This window comes from Tachypleus tridentatus, chromosome 7, assembly GCF_004210375.1.
Source record: "Tachypleus tridentatus isolate NWPU-2018 chromosome 7, ASM421037v1, whole genome shotgun sequence".
Taxonomy (NCBI): Eukaryota; Metazoa; Arthropoda; class Merostomata; order Xiphosura; family Limulidae; genus Tachypleus; species Tachypleus tridentatus.
In genome coordinates, this window is record NC_134831.1 from 156,425,990 (window position 1) to 156,446,930 (window position 20,941).

A 20,941-nucleotide genomic window follows, 5' to 3' on the forward strand; every position below is an offset into this window, starting at 1 on the left:
GGCCAGCCATACTTGTCTGCTTCTTCTAGTGACTACTCAGTTGGGCTGGTTCATCAGTTTGGGGAAGTTTTTTTTCTCTGGCCCACCCAATATCTCATCCACTTGGGTGTCCTTTTTGACACTTACCTCAGTCAATCCCAACCTTCTCCTCTTCAACTTTGTTCCATGGAATTGTTAATTTGTCATGCCCTTTCTTTCACAAATTTCTAACACTTTTGGTAATGTGGTTTTTTTATGACATCACTGGTCTCCCTTGGTCATGAGCATATGTGATCTCTTCAATGAGCTCTTCACAGTCAATATAAACTTGCTCAGGATCTGTTTTTGGCTCCCGTTATTCTTTCTCCTACCCTGACAAATGATCAGCATTAGTGGTTGGACAAGGCCCATATGTTGGCAGATGTCCCACTTCCTCCTCCTCATAAAGATTTACATTTTTTCACAGATGCATCTCTTCAAGACTGGGGCATCTGGATGAATCATCAGAAGGCTTTAGGTAATTGATCTGTAGACGAAAGGCCTTTGGGTATCAGTGTTCTTGAGCTTCTTGCAGCCTGTCAGGCTTTGAATCGCTTCCTTCCTCTCACTAGACATCGTCTGGTGATGATTTATACCAATAATTCTACCAGTTTAGCACATACCAATCACCAATGGGGCACCCAGTCAAGATCTCCTTGTTTTCAAATGTTAGATTTGCTATATTGGGCTCAAAAGCACCATATTCATCTCATTATGTGTCACATTCTAGGTGTTTTCAATGTTTTAGTGGATCATCTTTCCCTCCTGTCCTGACAAACTATATCTGATGAAGTGGTCTTTAGATCCCCTCATTTTCTGATGGCTTTGCAGTTGGTGGGGTTTTCCCCCATGTAAATGATTTGACATACTTCAGTCACAAGTTACCCTTCTCTTGATCTCCATTATCTTATCCTTAGGCTGTGACTGCTGATGCCTTCAGCCAGTATTGGTCATATGAGTTCCTTTATGTGTATTCTCTTATCTGATTACCTTATTGGATGATCTCTCACATCCATAAACACTTCATGTTAATTAAGTCCTTCTGATTACATCTTATTTGCTAGTTCAACTGTGGTTTCCATGATTACAACAGCTACAGATTTTCATGCCAGTACCTCTTCCTTTGTCTTCCTTCCTTCTTCATGAACCTCAACCACCATTCTACATCCAGCTGTTCCCGTCCTTCGTCTTCTTGCCCAGCTTTTACCTGATCCTTGAAAAAGAGGTCAAGTTTCTCTCGTTCAGTAGCTTCCCTTCTAATTCATTCCATACATTCTTTTTCAATGGGGTTATATATCAGCACAAATCAAAAGCATTCTGCAGGTGGTCTGCAACTCCAGGATTCCTAAGTGATTGATCTACTGTAGCTCAAGTGATGGATATTCTCATATGGCTTTTCAACTGGGAATATTCTATCTCCTCATTCTTGGGTTATTGGGCTGTCTTATCCCATACCTTTCAATTTTTCAGAGTTATCAAGTTTTAGATTTCCCTGTCCTTACTATGCTAATGCATTCTTTCTGAATTTGTTGTTCGTCTCCTCTCCTAGACAGCGTATTCTTTCAGACTGAGATATGAATGTCGTACTCCATCCCTTCACTTTCCTCATGTTCCATGTTTCACCTTTCTCTTGAAAGTTATTTCCTTCTCCTCTTAGCCTGTGGGTGTCAAAGGTACGATTTATTTGCCAATGAGGTTTCACATATGCTTTACCACCTTTTCTATTTTCACCTTTATCAGAACTGTTTCTTCTGCCCGAAGACATCAGCAGCTGGTGAAATTAACTTCTTTCTTGTCCATTTCCCTTCCCTCTGTTCCTCATCTCTACCCTTATCATGACCCAGATAGACTTCTATGTCTGATCTGTACTTTTTGTTGTTATACTGCATGCATGGCTTCCTCTGTTCAGCATTTTTCCTATTCTACCCTCAATAATTGGGTTTGACTTTTGATTTGGTTGGCTTACTCCTCCTTGTCTTTTTCCTGCAGAATTTGTTCTAGGTGTCTTCTCATCAGTTTCAACACCTCACCTTTTTCCTTGCATCTTGTTTTCATCAGCCCTTGGAGGAAGTCCTACAGTTGGGCATGTAGACTACATCTAATATGTTTGTCTCCCATTACTGATACCATATCACAACTTCTTCTTCACTCGTTTTTGTCTTCGACCTGGGCTGTTCTTTAGGCTTTGATGCAATGTTGACTGGATAAGTTTTAATTCATACTTTCTTTTCCTTTCAGGAGCCCTTGCTTCATTTTCTCATTGTATGGATCTTGATTTACATTGAGTGTTGCCTGACCAAGTATTCTTCCACTTGAAATCTGCACTTTAAAACTATGCTGATTTGCATTTTATCTTCCATGGCTTTGCAATGCTCACTTTAGAGAGGGGTGGAGTGTTCCATGAGAATGCTTGCAGATAAATAATCACAGGACGTAGTTGCTTCAAAAACTTGCCTGTTTTAGACCACAACACCCATGGACTACATGAATAAAGCAGAAGGGGATAGTTGACCATCCCTGCCATGCTTTTTATTGAATAAATCAGTATGATCTGCTTTTCAGAATAGATTTCATGGTCACATATTGCACCGTTTTAGGTGATGATATTCCTTCAAACTCTCCAATGTGTTTTCACCCCCTTTCGTGGAGTATGGAAGTACTTACCAATATCCAGTTCCAAGCAATTGAGGTGATTGACTGTGTAAGCACTCTGTTAAATGGATTCTACACAAAGATGACTATAACCATTTAGTGCAGAATAGGGAAATGATATGCTGCTGATGTAGATGTCAAGATATCCTCCAGTATGCAGCACACACAAAGAAGTGAAATGTCAAAATGCAATTCACCCCTTCATAGATATCAGTGGCTGGGTTTTAGATTTAGAGGAGAATCTATGAACATAAGTCCTCAAAGATGTTTATGGTTATCTATATTCTTCTCTAATTCATATTTTTGTGTTGTGGGTCACAGTGGAGGTAAGGGGGAATGTTCTGGTTCTGTCCTTTTTGCTATTCCTTTTTGTATCTTAATCTGAGTTTGTTATTCCCTTTTATATAGTTTCAGCCAGTTTTGCTGCTGGGAGGTTGATTTATATTACAGAGATATCCTTTCATTACTGGATGTTTGGTCCTAGATCAAAGCCAACACTTGCCAAGCTCAGGAGTAAGAATGGTTCTAGATCACCTTGTTTCTTGGACTTGAGGCAAATATGATATTTTTCTCATCCTACCCTCATGTGAATTTCAGTTCCAAATAGCATGAGTTTTAGATATACGTAGTTGACTTACTTAGCACAGCCCATTGCACTTAAGCAACTCTACAGCTATGGCACATCCAACGTTTTACCCACTTTTATACTTTGTGGGATTGAGTTAAATATATATTTACATGGATAGGGTCATTATTTTGCCTTGCTTCTCACATAATTGGATGTACTCCTTTCCTTCTCCACTCCTATCCATTACACATTTCATGAATGGGTGAAGAGTATACCTGATTCATAAACGATGCAGTTCCCCTCATCAGATCTTTTGATCTGACTCTCTCATTTTCCCAGATGCTTTTGGGGGTTCTTCTGTCATTTTCCCACACTGGTCCCACCACTTAATGTGAAATCCTGGTTAATCTTCTAAGTTGAGGAAAATACCATATTGGAAATTATACTTTGCTTGTACTGAAAATGTATTTCTGTTTGTTACTTCCTACAGACTTTCCACCCTTCCTTGATTAAATCTTACATTCACTAGAAATCTCTCTGAATATTTTAACATACGTTTTACAAACCTTTTCCTTTAGACATATTCTGGATGAGTCTGACATACAGAACTGGTTCTTTCCTACCACCATATTAACTCTTTTGACACTCAGTCATATCCTTTCTTCTAGGTCAATGAATACTGTGTACAAGTCATTTCCTTTTTCCCTGATGAAATCCACTATCAGCCCTCTTAATATGTGCATGTCATTTGCTGTTGATCTGCCAGACTGTTTTACCCTTATTTCTATCACTTCTCTCATTCTCTCTCATCCAAATCCTTTCCCAAATCTTCATGCAGTCTTATACACCATCTTTTCTTTTGAGTAACATTTAATTCAGGGTGTAGCTTGTGAATCTACAAACTTTCTTTCTTGCATAGAAGCTCTGTGCTGTACACACTCCCCAAGATGTTGATAGTTTTAGAAAAGTACAAACCTTTAAAATAATTTTTAATAACATTATCAGTTTAATTGTATAGAAAAACTTCTGTAAAACAACCTTCATGTTTTGTACTTCTTCATGGGAAGAGGAAAAAACTGTTATAAGCTCAGTGAGTTAAGTTATAAATTAGGTTATTTTTAAATTCAAAATATCAACTCGTGAAAGTTAGATTATGGTTGCACTTTGTGTCACAACTTCTACCTATATTAATAATCTTAGTGTCTAAAAAAGATAAACTATTAACTGTCTGTTCTTTAACTGTAAATCTAATATTTTTAAGCTGATCATTCAAATAATTTTAAAATATCAGATTTATTTTTGAAAACTAAAAAAGTGTCATCCACATATCTTCTAGTGTATAAAGGTTTAAACATTACCTGACAACTTTTTAACCATTTGTTTTTTCACAGTAACTTAAAAATAAATTACCCAAACATGATGCAACACTTGAACCCATAACTACCTCATCAAGTTGTTCATAATGACATCCATAAAAAAAAATGAATATTTGGTGACGGATTATAATGGTATTATAAATATAGGTTTGGTTATATGTCTGACAACATCAGCATTAAAGAAAAATTAAATTACCACTTAACTCAGTTACTTCATTTTAGGATAAATCAGTGATTTGATCTCAAGACTGGCAATATAGACAGGTGCTTCACAAACAGTTTAGATACATCTGTGATGAATTCAAAACTTTTTTTTACTGTAAATTTGTTAGCTTCATGAGATTTAAAAACTATGATATACTTGACTTAGTTGGTCTGATGGGACAATTTAGGTATTTTAGGTAACCCATAATGTGTGAACCAACTGGTCTAATTCGAATAGAGATGTTATCCAATATCAACCATTCTTAATGTTTAACAAATAACTTTGTAATCATCTTTCTCTGGTGATCCTAAGATCCAATTCCATTTTCTTAAACTTAGTATTATCATTTAAAATATTTAAAACTGTATCTATATAATCTTTTTATTTAGATTTACTACATCTTTCTCTCTATACTGCTTAAGAATTACTAAATTATCAAGTGAGTTAACATGTTTTTAAGTCAAAATTTCTTCTTCAGATAAGTTTATTTGTGTCTTGTAAGTGCTAGGCTTGAAATTTCAGTAACTATATTATAAAATGAAACATTTTTCCTATATTGGCATATGTTTTAATTTCTGTAGTAACTGTTCAATCCTAGAAAAAAATTCTACATAATCCAATTTTTATAGGGGTAATTGGGTACTTCAAACCCCATGGTAATAACTTTTTCTATATTGAAGTTAACCAGTAATCTGAGATATTACAAATGACCCATGTAGGGTTTTCTAGAAATGTAGGCTCACTAAAATTCCCACACTATTATCCATACAACTGTTTTATTTGTTTAAACCTTATCTTAAAATATTTCTTTTTGCAATAAGCAGTCACATTGTCAAAATGTATGAAATCTAAGTCTAACACAATTTCTTTCAAATTTTTAATATTTGTATATTTATTTTTTAACTGTTTAAATAATTATATTTTTATGTTAATTCTAAATTTAAAGACTTGTGTAAAAATTGATAATATTTACTGGTTCTTAAGTTACAATTAGCCATAAACTTTGAAACTAAAGCATATTAGTAAACACTCATTTAAACAATTTACATGCAATCTCATTTTCTGTAATTTAAAATAAAGTTTATCTACAATTCTAAATTTTTAACATGTCTTCATTACACCTTTTCCAAATTATATGAGATAATTAAATATTTGTAGGAGATCATTGTGTTAAGATAAATAATATAATTAAAAAATTATGAATAAATAAATATACATACAAATTAACTCCATTTATATAAAAAAAACTCTACACTCCTACAATCTTCTGGTAAATTTCATAAAATTTCTGTCATTTGATTTTAGTAATTTTTCCCATAATGTTCATAATACTGCATTGACTGTGAAATTAAAAAGCCACATACAAAACAATCAGCTGAAAATCCACAGGCCTATCCCTTTCTACCAATTTAACATCTTCTAAACGTCTTTATTAATAGTGCACATGCTAGCTTTTGGTTATACTAAAACACCATCCTCAGGCAATGATCAGTTCAAAGTTTCAAGAGCAAATGTAAAGCTGTTTGATTAATGTTTGATTCCGTATGTATCTTATGAATCCACAAACTTTCCTTCATACATAGAATCTCTCTGGTACATGCATTCCTTGTGATGTTGAAATGCTTAGAAATGACATTTACATTGCAGTCCTATCATTTTTGAAATTATCAGAATTTGTCACCAAAGAGTGAAATGTTTTTGAATGGATGTCATTATGAAGAATTTGATGAGGTATCTCTTTATTCAAGTATTGCATCATGTTTGGCTAATTTATTTTTTGAATTATTATGAAGAAAAATTATTAAAATGTTTTACTGTAAAATTTAAACCTGTATGCTATAGAAGATATGTTGAAGACACTTTTTTAGTTTTCAAAAATAGGTCTGATACTTCAAATTATTTGAATAATCATCTTTAAAATATTAGATTTACAGTTGGAGAATAGACAGTTAATAGTTTACCTTTTTTAGTCACTAAGGTTATTAATAGAACCTTAATATAATATTTTCATTTTAGCAGTTATTTATCTATTGAATTTAAAAATAACTTAATATATAACTTAACTCATTGAGCTTATAACAGTTCTTTTTCTTCTCAAAAGAAGTACAAAACATGAAGGTTGTTTTACAAAAAAAAATTAGTTTTCCTATAGAATTAATTGATAATGTTATTAAGAATTGTTTTAAAGGTTAGTACTTTTCTAAAACTAGTAACCAAGTTGAAATTAAAGAAATAGTTTATTGTATTTTACTATTCACTCTTACCATTAAGTAGAATTAAAGGAAAAGATTAAATCCATATTGAATAATAAAATTTACCCTCACATTAACTTTAGAATTGCATTTAAACCATTGTTTCATTTAAGTAATTATTTTAAATCTAAATAAAGGATTCCAATTATACATCTCATCTCTCTTATGGTTTATATGAATTGGTATGTCCAAAGTGAACTTTGGTTATAATGACTGTACAACAAGTAGTTTGAGCTTACATATTAAAGAGCATGAGCAGAATACTGTCTCTAAGCAATCATCCACTCTTTCCCACTGCTTACAAGACTGGGATGTAAATGTTGTTTCTAAACACTTCAACATTTTGAGAAGTGCATGCAGCAAAGAGATACTACACATGAAAGAAAGTTTGTGAATTCACAAGATATGCTCTGAATTAAATTTTAGTAAAACAGCTTTTCCTTAACAATAATGTCACAAGAATACTTCCAGACATCTGGCATCTTCCCTTCTGTCATTGAGAAGTTTGTATTATACCTGGCTTTTGAACTTCCCTAGCTTCTTAAATGTTTCAGTAGATGTATTGTATTGGCATACTGCTTTCCTATTTTTTACTTTTTCCAACTGTCTCTCTACTTCCTTTACTTTTACATGTTCCACCATTCCTTGGCTTTTAATATTTTACCCAGGCTCTGCCACTCATTCTTTTTACTTAATAGGCACATGAAGTATGCTTTCCAATTCTTTGTCATCCATTACATTTGGAATCATCTTGACATTATCATCCTGTGATCTCTAGAATAATTAATTAAATGCTGCAGTATCACCAATCACAGTATTAGGAAAATCAGTTCAGGAACTCCCAGTATCTGTACCACTACATGTCTTTACATGGTACATACACTGTACAAGTTAACATTAAGAGCATGTTAAATATCTCTATGATCTAGTGATATGTAGCTAAATGTATGTAAACTTACAAGAATGTTAAATACATTTAAACTTTAAGGCTTATATGTATAACATTCAGATACAAAAACAGTTGATTATCTGAACAGTAATTTTTGAGTTAACATTTAAAATTCAGTAAAGTATAAAAACTTTTTATAATGTAATTGTAATGCAGTTTTATTTTTTTAATGTATGCTTTAAAATCCAGGCATCAAAAGTTGAAGATTATGGGCAGGTAGACATGGAAGCCCAAGTGAAAAAGATGTTTAAAATGGTTTACGTTCCCAACTGGTTCACAGTGGACCTGAAGACTGGGGTATAATGAATTATAAGATGATAAAGAAAGTATAATAACTTACATGTTACCAGAAGAAATTAAATTAATATATTTAATTTTCTCATGCATGATTGAATAAAATGAATAAACTTCCTTTTTTGATAAATATTTGATTACTTTAACTGTTAATACTGAGAAAATTATTAAATCATGTAATACTTTCATGTAAGATCTGGTGTCATGTGACGCTGCCATGCAAGGTCTGGCATTGTGTGGAACTGTCATGCAAGGTATAACATCAAGTGATACTATCATACAAGGTTTAGATTCATGTAGTACTGTTACATAATATCTGACACCATATGGTACTGTTTTGCAAGATATAGCATCATGTAGTATATCCTACATGATCTAATATTGTATGGTGCTGTCATGTAAGATCTAGCCTCATATGGTACTGTCATTCAAGAGGTTTAATTCATGAAGTAAAATAACCAGAGTAGCAAAATTTTGGAGTTGATAATTTTTGATAATGTTATTAGAATTTTTAATTAATTCATTAAAATTAAAAGAATTTTATTTTAAATTTATCACTCATATCAGAGTTTCTTTCTTCTGAACTGTTATGTGAGTAAAGTCTGTGTGTGTGCGTGTCCCAGTTTATAACAGGTAAACTACTGGACCTATTGTCACGAAACCTGACTTACATCTTGAAGGCCCTGTGGAAAGTGGTATATGTGGTTTGCATTTGGATATGACCCTCTTATGTCTTCCCTGTACACATCAGCTAGTAGTGATACATGGACCATTAGACTTTGACAAAGTATTGTAAACAGACTCTGATTAAAGTATGAATCATCAAATGTGACTGTAGTCGTACAAGATATTCAAAATGATTTGTGTGACATGAAATTTTTATTATTGTATATGATTACATAACAAAAAAAAACTTCATGATGTTTTTGCATTCCAGATACTGTGCATTCACCTAGATGAACCAGATTGCTTTGCTGCTTGGGTATCTGCCAAAGAGTTTGATCTTGGACCAACAGATGGACCTGATACAAAAGGTGAATTTCTCATGTTAAATGTATTCCCATTATGTGTATATATTTCAATAACATCATAATGGATTTGACAGAAAATTTTATTTTCTTATTTTTAAAAAATGCCTACATTGTTTTTTTTTTTGCTCTGTTTCTTTATATGTGCTATGTTTTTAATCACTCTTGGACATACAATTCAATGAGAGAAAAATAGTTTAAACAACTCTGTTAAATGTAATGGCTAGAAGAACAAAAACCTAAGCCCTCATTGTTTTAAATGTTTTGGTTAATTACAACTACAGGTTGTTGTTGATTTTCTTCTTTTAAATAAATATTCTTGATCCAAGAATAGAAGAAACCTGTATAATTCTGTTTTATTAGATAAATCACTAGTTGAGAAAAACAGGAAAGTTTTAACTCCCAATAGAAATATAATTTCTGTTTTTCTACACTTCTACCAAAGACATCGAAATTGATACTAGTTGAGGACTTAAAGTATCAGTTAAACTAGGACCTAGTGTAAGTGGTTATCAGGATAGATAATATTTGGTCTTGGTTTATAATTTACATTGAATTATTTAGTCAGTGAGTTGGTATGCTCTTTGAGTCAGATATTAATGGGAGAGATTATGACATTAGGAATTGTTATTTCTCCTTATGAACATTATTTATGTGGTACCAACGTTTGTTGCTAGTTAATGAAAATATAACTAATTCATCAGTTTATTTCATCACTGCATGTGATTCTTGAAAATATAGTTTTCTTTTTGTTATTGGTAGCTGTAAACATACTGCAGATTGAAATATTAACATTAAACAAGTTAGTATTAAATTAGCTTATGTGAAAATAATGCTATTTTTATATTTTCACATAAAACTTGAAAAGAATGCAAAGCCAAACTATTTGCAAAATTCAACCTATTTATTGGTAATAATAATTCTGTTGAATTTATCTTTTAATTTTTAACCAACTAGACATTGATATCTCTAATTATGTACTAATATTTATCTGTTTAGTTAACTTGGGTGGACTTCTTCTTCAAGCATTACTGGTTAATTGGCCACCATCATACACAAATGATGAAGAAAGTGAAAATGGTAAGCTTATGTTTCAGACTGTAATTGCTGGTTTGAATAAGACTGTTCCAGGTAGCTTTTATAAAAACATCAACATAATTTTATTAAATATTTTCAAGTGTTCATACATTTTCACTAAAAAAAATACTTAGTGTCCATACTTTAAAATGTATGAGTGTAAATACAACATCATTGTAAACTATTCTCTGAAAAATATGTACAAAAGTTAAAATTAGCCAACTTATGTGAGCAGTGCTCATAAATATTCTTTTTTTCTTGGCTTGTTTTAACTATACTAATTTGTTTTATTTAATTCATATATGAAAAAAACAAGATTGTAAGAAATGTATGGTATTTTTATTAAAGTAAGAATATTTAATGGTCTCACAGTTCTATTGGACCAAATATCAATACTAATTTTAATAAATGGTCTTTAATTTTAGATAGAAATGAAAATGCAACAAAATATGAACCATTTCAGGTATGGGTGGTGGTGATGGACCAATGACCACTGGTGAACGGCTTCGACCAGCAAATACATATTTTAATGTTCCTGACCATACTCCTGTGATATTTAGGTAGGTCTTTAGTGACTATGTTAAGTGTAGTTGATGACATTTTTAATGAGTCATTATAGAAATTATGTCTCTGAGAAATATTTTACTATATTATTAATACACAGATTTATTAAAAAAAAAGTAAATTAAATCACATACAAGCTTCCTGGATAGTAATAAATGAAATGACATGCTAATAAACTTCTCTGTTTCTTGATATGGTTAGTTCACACATTTTTTGAAGTTTATTTTCTAAACAAATAATTTAATACAAAATCTATGTTGTCAAAAATGGAAGATTTCAGGTAGACAGTGTAACGTGTTTTTATAGTTTTATAAAGAAATTTAATATGTACCAACAAAAGTGCCTGGGTTTGAATAATGTGTTGATAGTTGGTAAAGTATGTAAAATTTTTTTAAATAATGGAATTTGATGTTTCTGTTTTCTCGTACTTTGAAAATTATGAAATTGGAATTTGTACTTACTAATGTAGAAATAACAGGCCAATTGTTTCGTTTTTATTTTTTATTTTACCCTTTCACAACAGGTTAAAAGTAAATATTAAAATAATGCACCTATTTTGATTTTTGTGAGCCACATGGGGTGTTGATGCAGCACTGGTTCAAATTAGATGTTTGTGATGTCAAAATACTAAGTCTAAAGTTTTATACGAATTAGGAACTCAAATTACCAATATTGACAAGGTACAATATAAAATAAGAACTTTTAACTTTATTTTGCTAAATTAATTTTGTTTTTCCCATTTAAGTTATATTTTGAGCTAGTTTTTGTTGTTTTATTTTTACAAATTATGGTACTTTAGTATGTATGAGAGTCAGTATGTGTATACTGCTGTCACTACATAAAATGGCATGTTTTAATTTAATTAACACTCCTAAAATTGGACAATTTTGAACTTTTCAAGAAGTATGCTTTGCAATGTCAATTTTATGTTTCTAACCCGTGTTGACAAAGATGAATCAAGAACAAAACTAATTATTGCAAACAAATCTTAAGATGAAGTTATACATATTAAAGTTTTGAACTACATTGTTGAAACAATACTTTCAAATACCACATTTTTTGTTAACCCTTTACAAACTGTTGAGCACTTATAAGGTGTAAAATGAACACTTGCATTTTAAATTCAGGTAGAAATGATAAATTTAACTGGTTTGTTTTTCAATAATTTTAACTCAAATATTTTAGAATTTATATTTTGTCATTTTACAAAAATTATCTAGTGTAAAGAATGATGAAAAATATTACTGAAAAATTATTCTATTCATTATTCTGAAAAGTACTGTCTGTAACACTTGTTGATTTGTTTAGAATTTTTCTGCCCATCCCAAAGAAAAGCCTTAAATTTGCTAAGCAGCTATCACTCTTTGAAAATATACCATTCATTTCTAAATTTTCAATTTTTTTTTTCATCTTCTAATTTTATACAGAGGTTCTTGTTGCCAGTCTTCTATGATGTCATAGCAAAATGTTTGGTTATTTAGTAATGAAATACAGCTTTAAAAAAGCTTTTTTTCCAGTGGCACAGTTGTATGTCTGTGGGCTTACAACACTAGAAACCAGGTTCCAATACAAGTGGTGGACAGAGCACAGATAGCCTATTATTTAGTTTTGTGCTTAATTCACACAAACAAACAAACATTTTTTATTAACCCTTTACAAACTGTTGAGCACTTACAAGGTGTAAAAGGTAGAAATGATAAATCTGTTTGTTTTTTTCAACCATTATGTATTGTTGCAATAGTGACAAATTTTAAATAACTTATTACCAGTGATATTAAATTATGATATCATTATAAGATTATCAGTTTAATTGATTTACAGACGATTAGTGGGGAAGTTACTACGTATTTTAAAAATAAAGAAAATGATAATTGCATTGTTTTCGTGATATTCATGACTTGTTAAATAGGAAATGTTCATGATGTCTTAAAAATTGTACAAATGACAATTGGCAATGAAAATATTGCCCCTTTGCTCATCTTATTTTCACAAAAAATCTCTAGAAAGTGTGATTTTTTAAAATAAAATTATGGTGGTTTGCCAGTGCTTATTACTTATAGATTTTGAACTATGTAACACCAGATATTACTTGATGTTTATAACGATATTGTTAGCGTTGAATAAACTTAAGGCAGAAATCTAGAATTATAAAATTATTTGTTGATAGGTTAAAGGACATTGATATTTCTGAAATTTCTTACTTTCTTCTTCAGTATAATCATTAAAAAATAATGTACTTTAATAGCCTGAGTTCTTTATTAGTTATTGCCTAAACTTCTTCAGTAAATAAGAGTGAGTAAAATGCAAACTCAATGGCAGTGATATGTCAGAATGAGTATTATAGACCTAGACCTATAAACCTAAACATTATGCATCTGAGTGCATATGATCTTTGGTATAGTTTAATAATTTGCTATGTATAAAGATTAATGAGAATTTTGTTCCAAATTTCACAAAAATAAATTTCAAAAGAATGAAACAAAAATATTTGCTGTGCATTTGGCTAGTAAGGTAATTGAAGATACTGTGAAATGTGGGAAAAGTTTAAAAGTTAATTCCTAAGTATTCAATATAGGCATGTTACTTATAGAGAAAAAAGGGTGGCTCCAATTAGAAATCCAAGTTGGCTCACAAAGGGTATAAAGGGTATTGAAGCAAAGAATTATAAATATAAGAAGTGTGAGTTGACTGTAATGATAGAAGATTTGGAGAGTTATAGATGATCAGTAGAACTGGAAATGAAAAAAACTATATGTAAAAAAGTCAGTTGAAAATGTAAAAATTGACAGTAAGGATTTATACATTAATTAACTCTGTTGTTATAGGCTTTGCCGAGTTAGTGATCCCAAATTGACCTTTATAGTTTCAATAGTATAATTTCTAATATGTTTTGTGTAACTTCACAGAATTTTGCAAGCCTTTAGTAATCATTAAGAGTCATTTATTGGCACAAAATTAGAATTGTAAAGATGTTTTTTCTTTAAAAACATCTCTATGATCATATGGAGCAAAGTATTGAATGCTACAAGTGCAAAGTGATGTTGATGTTAACATTAAAAATACTATCTGAAGAATCTCAAATTACACTTCCATACTTTCTAAAACCTCCTAAATAAATTTGAAGTGTTTTTATTTTTGGTAAAACTTTGCATTCTATCTGTTATTTTTTTCTATCCTAACTATTTGGACTCAGTTGATTTTGCTGACCTTGAAACCATAAAAAAACATTAAAGAAATCTAAATTATCCTGTTTTTCTTTCTTTCTACAATGATTTCAGATTATAACATGAGACTACATTTGTGTGTCCTAAATAGTTTTAAACTTGTAACAGTATACATCTGTTTCTACTTAAGTTTTACTGCTTTATTACTATTTGAAGAATGTCTAACTAATATTCTCACCACATATTTTGAAAATCACTTGATGAATGTGTAGCTCACATTATTTTATTGAATTACATAATACATGGGGTATTCATGAGTTGCTTGAAAGCATACCTTGTAAAAATCTTATTATTATTTGTTATTTTACTTAACATAGGCTTATTTAACCTAAAAGGTTTCTCATTTTTACATTTTAGTTACTTTTATAATGAAAAATCGGGAATATACATGGAAAAAAAATAAAGTACGTAACTGTACATCAAGAGTGTAGATGTGACCCTATTCAAAGCCACTTTCTTATTCAGTGAGTAGTTTCTTCATTGTAGGATTTGGACTTATCCTCACTTCCTTTCCCATAGTCTTTTTTTTTTTTTTCCTACTTGAAGCTATTAAGTCAAGTCTAGCAATTTTGCATATTTTGTCCTTAGATGCAATTGAAAGTATAATCTCTTCTGGATTTTTGATCAGAACTTTATGCAATATTTATTTTATTTTAAAGTTGGATATCTTCTGACATAATATGCATGTATCTCACTGTGTTGCAGGGAGACATTACTCCTGGATATGTGCTGGTGGTAGCACTGACTGTAGTGTTAGCCTCATCTTTGTTGGTTTGTTTCACTACAGAATGAATGCATAACAAGTTTTCGTGTACCATTTTGGATCCTTTAATTCAGTGTAGTCAGTATCTGAATTAAGACACTTTAAGGTGTTACTAAAATATTGTCATAGTATCCTTTCCTTGTTGAAAAAGTTTTTCATGCCATTTGCAGTCCTTTTGTATATACTCCATTCAGTTTTCTAACAGAGTATACAGATTTCCCAGTTTATCGGGCTGCTCTAGCAGTACTTATCTGGCAAGATGCTACTGGCTGTACTGCTTCCTCATCATTCATTTTTCATTATAAACAAAATTGTGGAATTACGTTATTCAACTAAGAAAATTCCCACTTAATTACTTTCTTGAAAACAAAAAACATCAACTTATTATTATTAATGTTTTTTCTCATGATAAGAACAATACTGAATATAAAAATGAAAGTTTTCCTATGGAGAACATTGCCTTTGTAGAAATGAAAAATTTACAATCAAATAATAAAAATTTCAAAGAGGCTCACAGATCCATTCAAATTCATTGTGAAACTAAATCCTTTGTCTCAAATATATTTATTAATGCATTATGCAGTGAGCAGGATTTTATTAACAACATGAATGTAAATCTTTACATCATTGGTGTAATTACATCTTGTGATGTGTGTGTGTTCAGCAACCAATCAACTAAAAGCTGACTTGCTGTCCTTTTGGAATTTTTAAATGAATGTTCAATGAATATTAGGTTTAATTTACATTCTAGAGAAGGTTTTAGCTCAAGTCAGAGCACATTATTTGGGAGAACAGATGAAAAATTTTATCAAATGCTATTAAACTGAAGTTGGGAAAAGCTGAAACCTACTTAAGGAACTGTAAATGATGAATTTTTTATTGCTTTTGTAGTAAATGTGTTACAACTTGATCTGTCAGTCAAGATCTTTTTCTTCTTTTTTTTTTTACAATCTTCTTGCAGTGAAGTAGGTGGGCGAACACTGCTGAGACTTCTGGTTGGAGATGCTGGTAGAGACACTGAAGAATTACTTCTACATGAAACTGTCCCTCCTTGGGTAACTGATGTGGTTGTATCGGTAAGAAATATAGCTCCAACTTTATCTTGAACATTTGATGTTTTTATAATTGTTCAGTAGTCCTGGGAAATTGAGGTCATGCATTTAATTATTTTGGTCACAAACAGTTAAGTTTTTCAGTTGTTTAAGAACAAAACTAAAATTACTGAATTTATGAAATACTTTACAAAGTGTTTCTAATCACTACACTTTAGTACTTTAAATATGCTGTTCGTAAGGTGTTGAAAAAGAAACTGTACTAAGATGAGTTAATTTTATAATGCCATATTGTATATTATGTTCTGAAATACTTAATATTATATCCATAGGATTTGAATAATAGTCAGTTCCTTTATATAAAGAACTGTGTTGAAATCTATCCAAAATACACTGTGTATTATAACTTGTCTATATTGATTCTTTGCTCCAATTAATATTTATTAATGATATTAATGTTGTTCATTAGATATCTTAATTTTTGTTTTTAGAAAAACATGCCAAGGTTCAACAAGATTCCATTTTATTTGCTTGCTCATTCCTCATCCAGTGTCAAACCAATTCGAAAGTAAGTTGTCTGTATCATAATAGATATGATTTTTAGTACTTGCATTATGCTTTTATTGCTGTTCTAGTTTATGTAAGTAAAACCCACCAAAGACTTTTTTAGTTACTTGAGACATTAGTTATATGAGACATAATCTTAACCTGTCAATATTGTGAAGCATCACAACCTGTCAGTTATGTGAAACTTATTGAAACTTCAATATATTCTTCAGTTGTCTGAAATTTAACATATATTCTGGTTTGATATCTTTACATATCAGACTACTAAATTACTAGCCATTGAAATCATCATAGGATCCAGTTGGTTGAAACAGGTTTAATAGATCAGTAATTTGTGAGAAAAATTATCAAATGAATGCTTAAGCTCTGTGTCTTCTTGAATGCATCTAGTGCTTAAGTGACTGTCTTATATGGAACATTATATTTGTAAAGTATGTTTACCAGTAGGGTTTTGTGTGAAATACTTGTTTACTGATATCCAGTTTGTATGTTTCTTAGGGAGCGTCTTTCAGCCAGTGATATGCTACCTGTTAGGAAAGTGATTGAGCATGTGTATGAAAAATTTATTGTTGGAGCTGGGTCAGAAACTGGCTCTCAGACAACTAGTCAAGTGGGTGGTACAGGGACTCAGGAAAAAGGAGAGTCTGAGAAAGATGAGGAACGTAGTTCTATAGCTGAAGAAAAGGTTGAAATACTATGCCAAGAACAGGTAATTTTGAACTGTTAATATAACATACAACTTTCTGTATTTAATAAAGTAGACTGATTAACCATAAATTTCTTCTTTTTTTAAAAAACTTTTTGAACAAATCATTTTCTTGATCTTCTGTGAATAACAGTGCTATTGCATTAAGTGATAAGACTGAGTCAGAAGATACTGAGCTCTTTTGAAGTTTTTTAGAAGAAAATTAAATTCCTTAGCAAATATTATATTTAAACTTTCTACTTCAAATAAAATTTGAAATTTAAATTGCTTATAAAATTAGTTTCAAATACAGTAATTGATATAAATATATTATGAATATTTATGAGCACATTTTAGATAATAAATTCGAAATTATAAGACTAAAACCTTGAACAATGTTTGTTTTCATCAGCCCATTTTAACTTCTGATAAATTTATACCCCACGTTTGTACTTTTTCAGTGTAGAAATATTGGTACTCTTTTTCAGTTAGATTTAACAGATTTTTCTTTTGGTAATCTAGCTGGGTTGGTCAGAGCTAATAGTTCACTGTTTTGATGATAATGTTTTCAGAGTTTTCTTGAAAAGGAATAACTACTTTAAAACAAGGAATAATTGGTAAAATTATTATGTGCTTATTGAAAGTCAAAGAACTAACTCTACTTTAGGAGCATGCTTTGTATTACATGAAAGTTGTTTTTTTCTAAGCAACAAACTTATCTTTTATTACAGTGCAATCTGAATGGTACAAGTTTTATTATTTACTTATGCTTTTAGGTTACTGACATTATAGTAAGCTAATATGTTTAATCTTTGATTACTTTGGTACAAAAACTTAAAAAATAAGTTTTAAGATTTTAATGGTTTTACTGTTATAAATTCTTGTTTCAGGTTCTTGATCCAAACATGGATTTACGGACAGTTCGTTATTTTATTTGGAAAAGTGGAAGTGACTTAGTTTTGCGTTACCGACCAATCAAGTAACAGAACAAGCAAAGTTTCCAATAGATTCGTTTCCTACGATTTTTGCAAGTGTGTTTTGTATTAAGGAAAGATTTTAATGTAAATATGTAGATGATTTTATATCAAATTATTGTATACAGGAAAATATCTTCTTCTTTGTAATATATTCAGTTTACTGAAACATAAATATTACCTTCCATAACCTTCACATGTATGAAGATCTTATCAAATCAACAGATATAGTAGTACAAAGCAAACAATTCATTAATGTAATCTTGTTTTTTAACAATTTTTGTTTTGTTTTTTTAGCATTTGATGTACATAAAGCATATCACTGTTAAATTTTTCAAGACTAAGCTATTACTGTAAAAGGACACTTTGTAAATTAACTTCACATTTTATGCTTTCTTCTTATGATAGGAACTACTTCACTGACAAAGAAACCATATTTTTAAATTATCGGATATGAAATGTATTTAAAGGAAAATTTGATTCTTGAATGGACTTTTCCTTTTTATTACTACTATTAAAGAAAAGGCTTATTCTAAAAAAAACCTATCCACATAATGTTTTATTCAAATTTATAAATATTGCTCCAATAACTAAAAAATCTAAATAAAATTAACACATCTCTTATACACCTAGGTGCATAACCAGTTGTAAAGTTAGTGAAAATTTTATATTGTCTTTTTTTAGTACTGAACTGACCTAAATAATTATATCTTTACCTAAATGAAAATAGCATGAATACATGCAAATTGCAGTAAAGTTACATTTTTACATGTAAAATATATATCTTTTTAACAATATGAAAACTGAACATTTTCCAAGGTTAATATTATCAAGAACTAGGAATGTAACAGTACTATTATGAGTATTTGTTAAGAATAATTACTTTTATTTTTTCAGTTGAAATAGTTTAACAATAGTTTTTATTCAGCTATTTTTATGTAAAAACGCTTTAGGAAAAAATAATGGATCCATATTATTAAAAATGTTAAGACTTGCAGTAAATATTGTGATATTTATGAGTTTGAAACATAATATAATAATGAACTTACTGAATAAAATAGGACCTTTATGTAGAACAGGTGCAATGTGATACCTTTATACCTGTTCTTGCCCAGGAACCTTAAGTGATTTATCATCAGTGTGATGACTGACTACATAATTTTGGAATTGAGTTTAAGTTAGTATGGTGTTTTTTCCTTCTTTCAATGTCCAACTGGCCATACTTATACAGTGAAAAATTTATATTGGAAATAATATAAACAATGGTTTTTTGGGCAGACCATTTACAGTAATACCTTGTTTCTGATTTTGTTCATATGCTTATAATCTTTGTGTAATTTATTGGTTTTTGACTTGATTGTTGGATTGCTGAATTTTAAAAAATGATGATCCAATAAACATAATCATTTCAAGGACTTCTGGTACTTAGCTAACATTTACTTGGTTTATGATCTTCCAGACTTAAATAACTCACTTGACTTTGATTCTGCTTATGAAATTAGGAACTGTAAGACAGTTATCTTTTTCTCAATGCAAATACTTTGATAATTCAAGTAAACCATATAGATTTGGATCTTTTCATAGAATTTCAGCTTTTGAAAAACCTATCTTGCTTTGACTTTTTTGTTTTGAAAGATATTCAGATTCACATTAAGCTGATTTTAATTTCTATTGAACTTCTAGGTTGCAGCATAACCTAACATTGTCACCATTATTTGGAATTTCATATTTAATCATGCCATTTTGATTTTTGATGAAATATCAGGCAGGTTAGAATTTTTCTAGCTGATTTTAGACATCATTTCTAGCTCTTTTAGGAATTCTCACACATTTCTTCACAGATTTAAATGTAAACCAGTTTCTTATCACTAAACCTTGGCTTATTTTGTAACTTACTAGTTGTATCAGTGACTAGGTTATCCATTTCAATTTATAAGCTTTTCATAAAATTTACAACTATGTTTCATGCAATTGTGCATTCACAAACTAGTAAACTGGAAGAATGGCATTTCACTATCCAGTGACTTGATTGATTTACTCAATAACTTTTTTCCATCTCATTCACTAGCTTCTCAAGTCTAAGCCCATTCTATTGAAACTAAACATTCTTTTAAAAAACAGAAGTTTAGACAAAAAGTCAACAAAATCACTTTTTTTTTCATTTAGAGCAGGAGTAAATTAACTATTTATCAGTTTGTAGAAGATTACACTTTACTATACCCAATGAATGATAAAATAAATCAGACTAACTAATGGCTTTTGGTCAATAGATGGTTATTTGTGACCCTAATATGAAGAAAAAAGAGACAGATTTACTGTTATCTTTGTGACTAAATGAGGTACTAAGTAGCAGAAGAGTGGAAATGACTTGTATTTAATAAATATTAACTGGTCTTTTTCAAAATTGTTGTTATAGGAGTTCTCATTTGTGTTGTATTTTCTGTGTTTTGCCATAAATTGCCATGATTGGAGGAAAACACTCTTAATCTCTTTTCAACAGTCTTATTCTCATCTAAACTCGTAGTAAACTCTAGTTATTATTCTTCAATAATTTCTGTTCTTCACATCTTTTGACATTATCTCCATTTCTCTTGTCTTGATCTCTCTTATCTTTTCATACTGGTCCAGCATGGGTAGATGGTTAGGACACTTGATGCACAATTTGAAGGTTCATATCCCCATCCTATCAAATG

General features: G+C 30.5%; 1 protein-coding gene across 4 annotated transcripts in view; it reads left to right on the forward strand.

The window, feature by feature from the left end:
• LOC143256979 (WD repeat-containing protein 48) overlaps positions 1 to 20,652 on the forward strand; it is a 49,011-nt gene extending 28,359 nt beyond the window's left edge. For all 4 annotated transcript variants that reach the window (XM_076514973.1, XM_076514975.1, XM_076514974.1 and 1 more), the window contains exons 12-19: positions 8,210 to 8,317; positions 9,252 to 9,348; positions 10,342 to 10,422; positions 10,883 to 10,979; positions 15,932 to 16,046; positions 16,514 to 16,590; positions 17,088 to 17,298; positions 18,165 to 20,652. In XM_076514973.1, the coding sequence (XP_076371088.1) occupies positions 8,210 to 8,317; positions 9,252 to 9,348; positions 10,342 to 10,422; positions 10,883 to 10,979; positions 15,932 to 16,046; positions 16,514 to 16,590; positions 17,088 to 17,298; positions 18,165 to 18,257 (879 nt within the window). In that variant the 3' untranslated portion in view covers positions 18,258 to 20,652. The remainder of the gene's footprint in view (positions 1 to 8,209; positions 8,318 to 9,251; positions 9,349 to 10,341; positions 10,423 to 10,882; positions 10,980 to 15,931; positions 16,047 to 16,513; positions 16,591 to 17,087; positions 17,299 to 18,164) is intronic.
• The last annotated feature ends 289 nt before the right edge of the window (positions 20,653 to 20,941 follow it).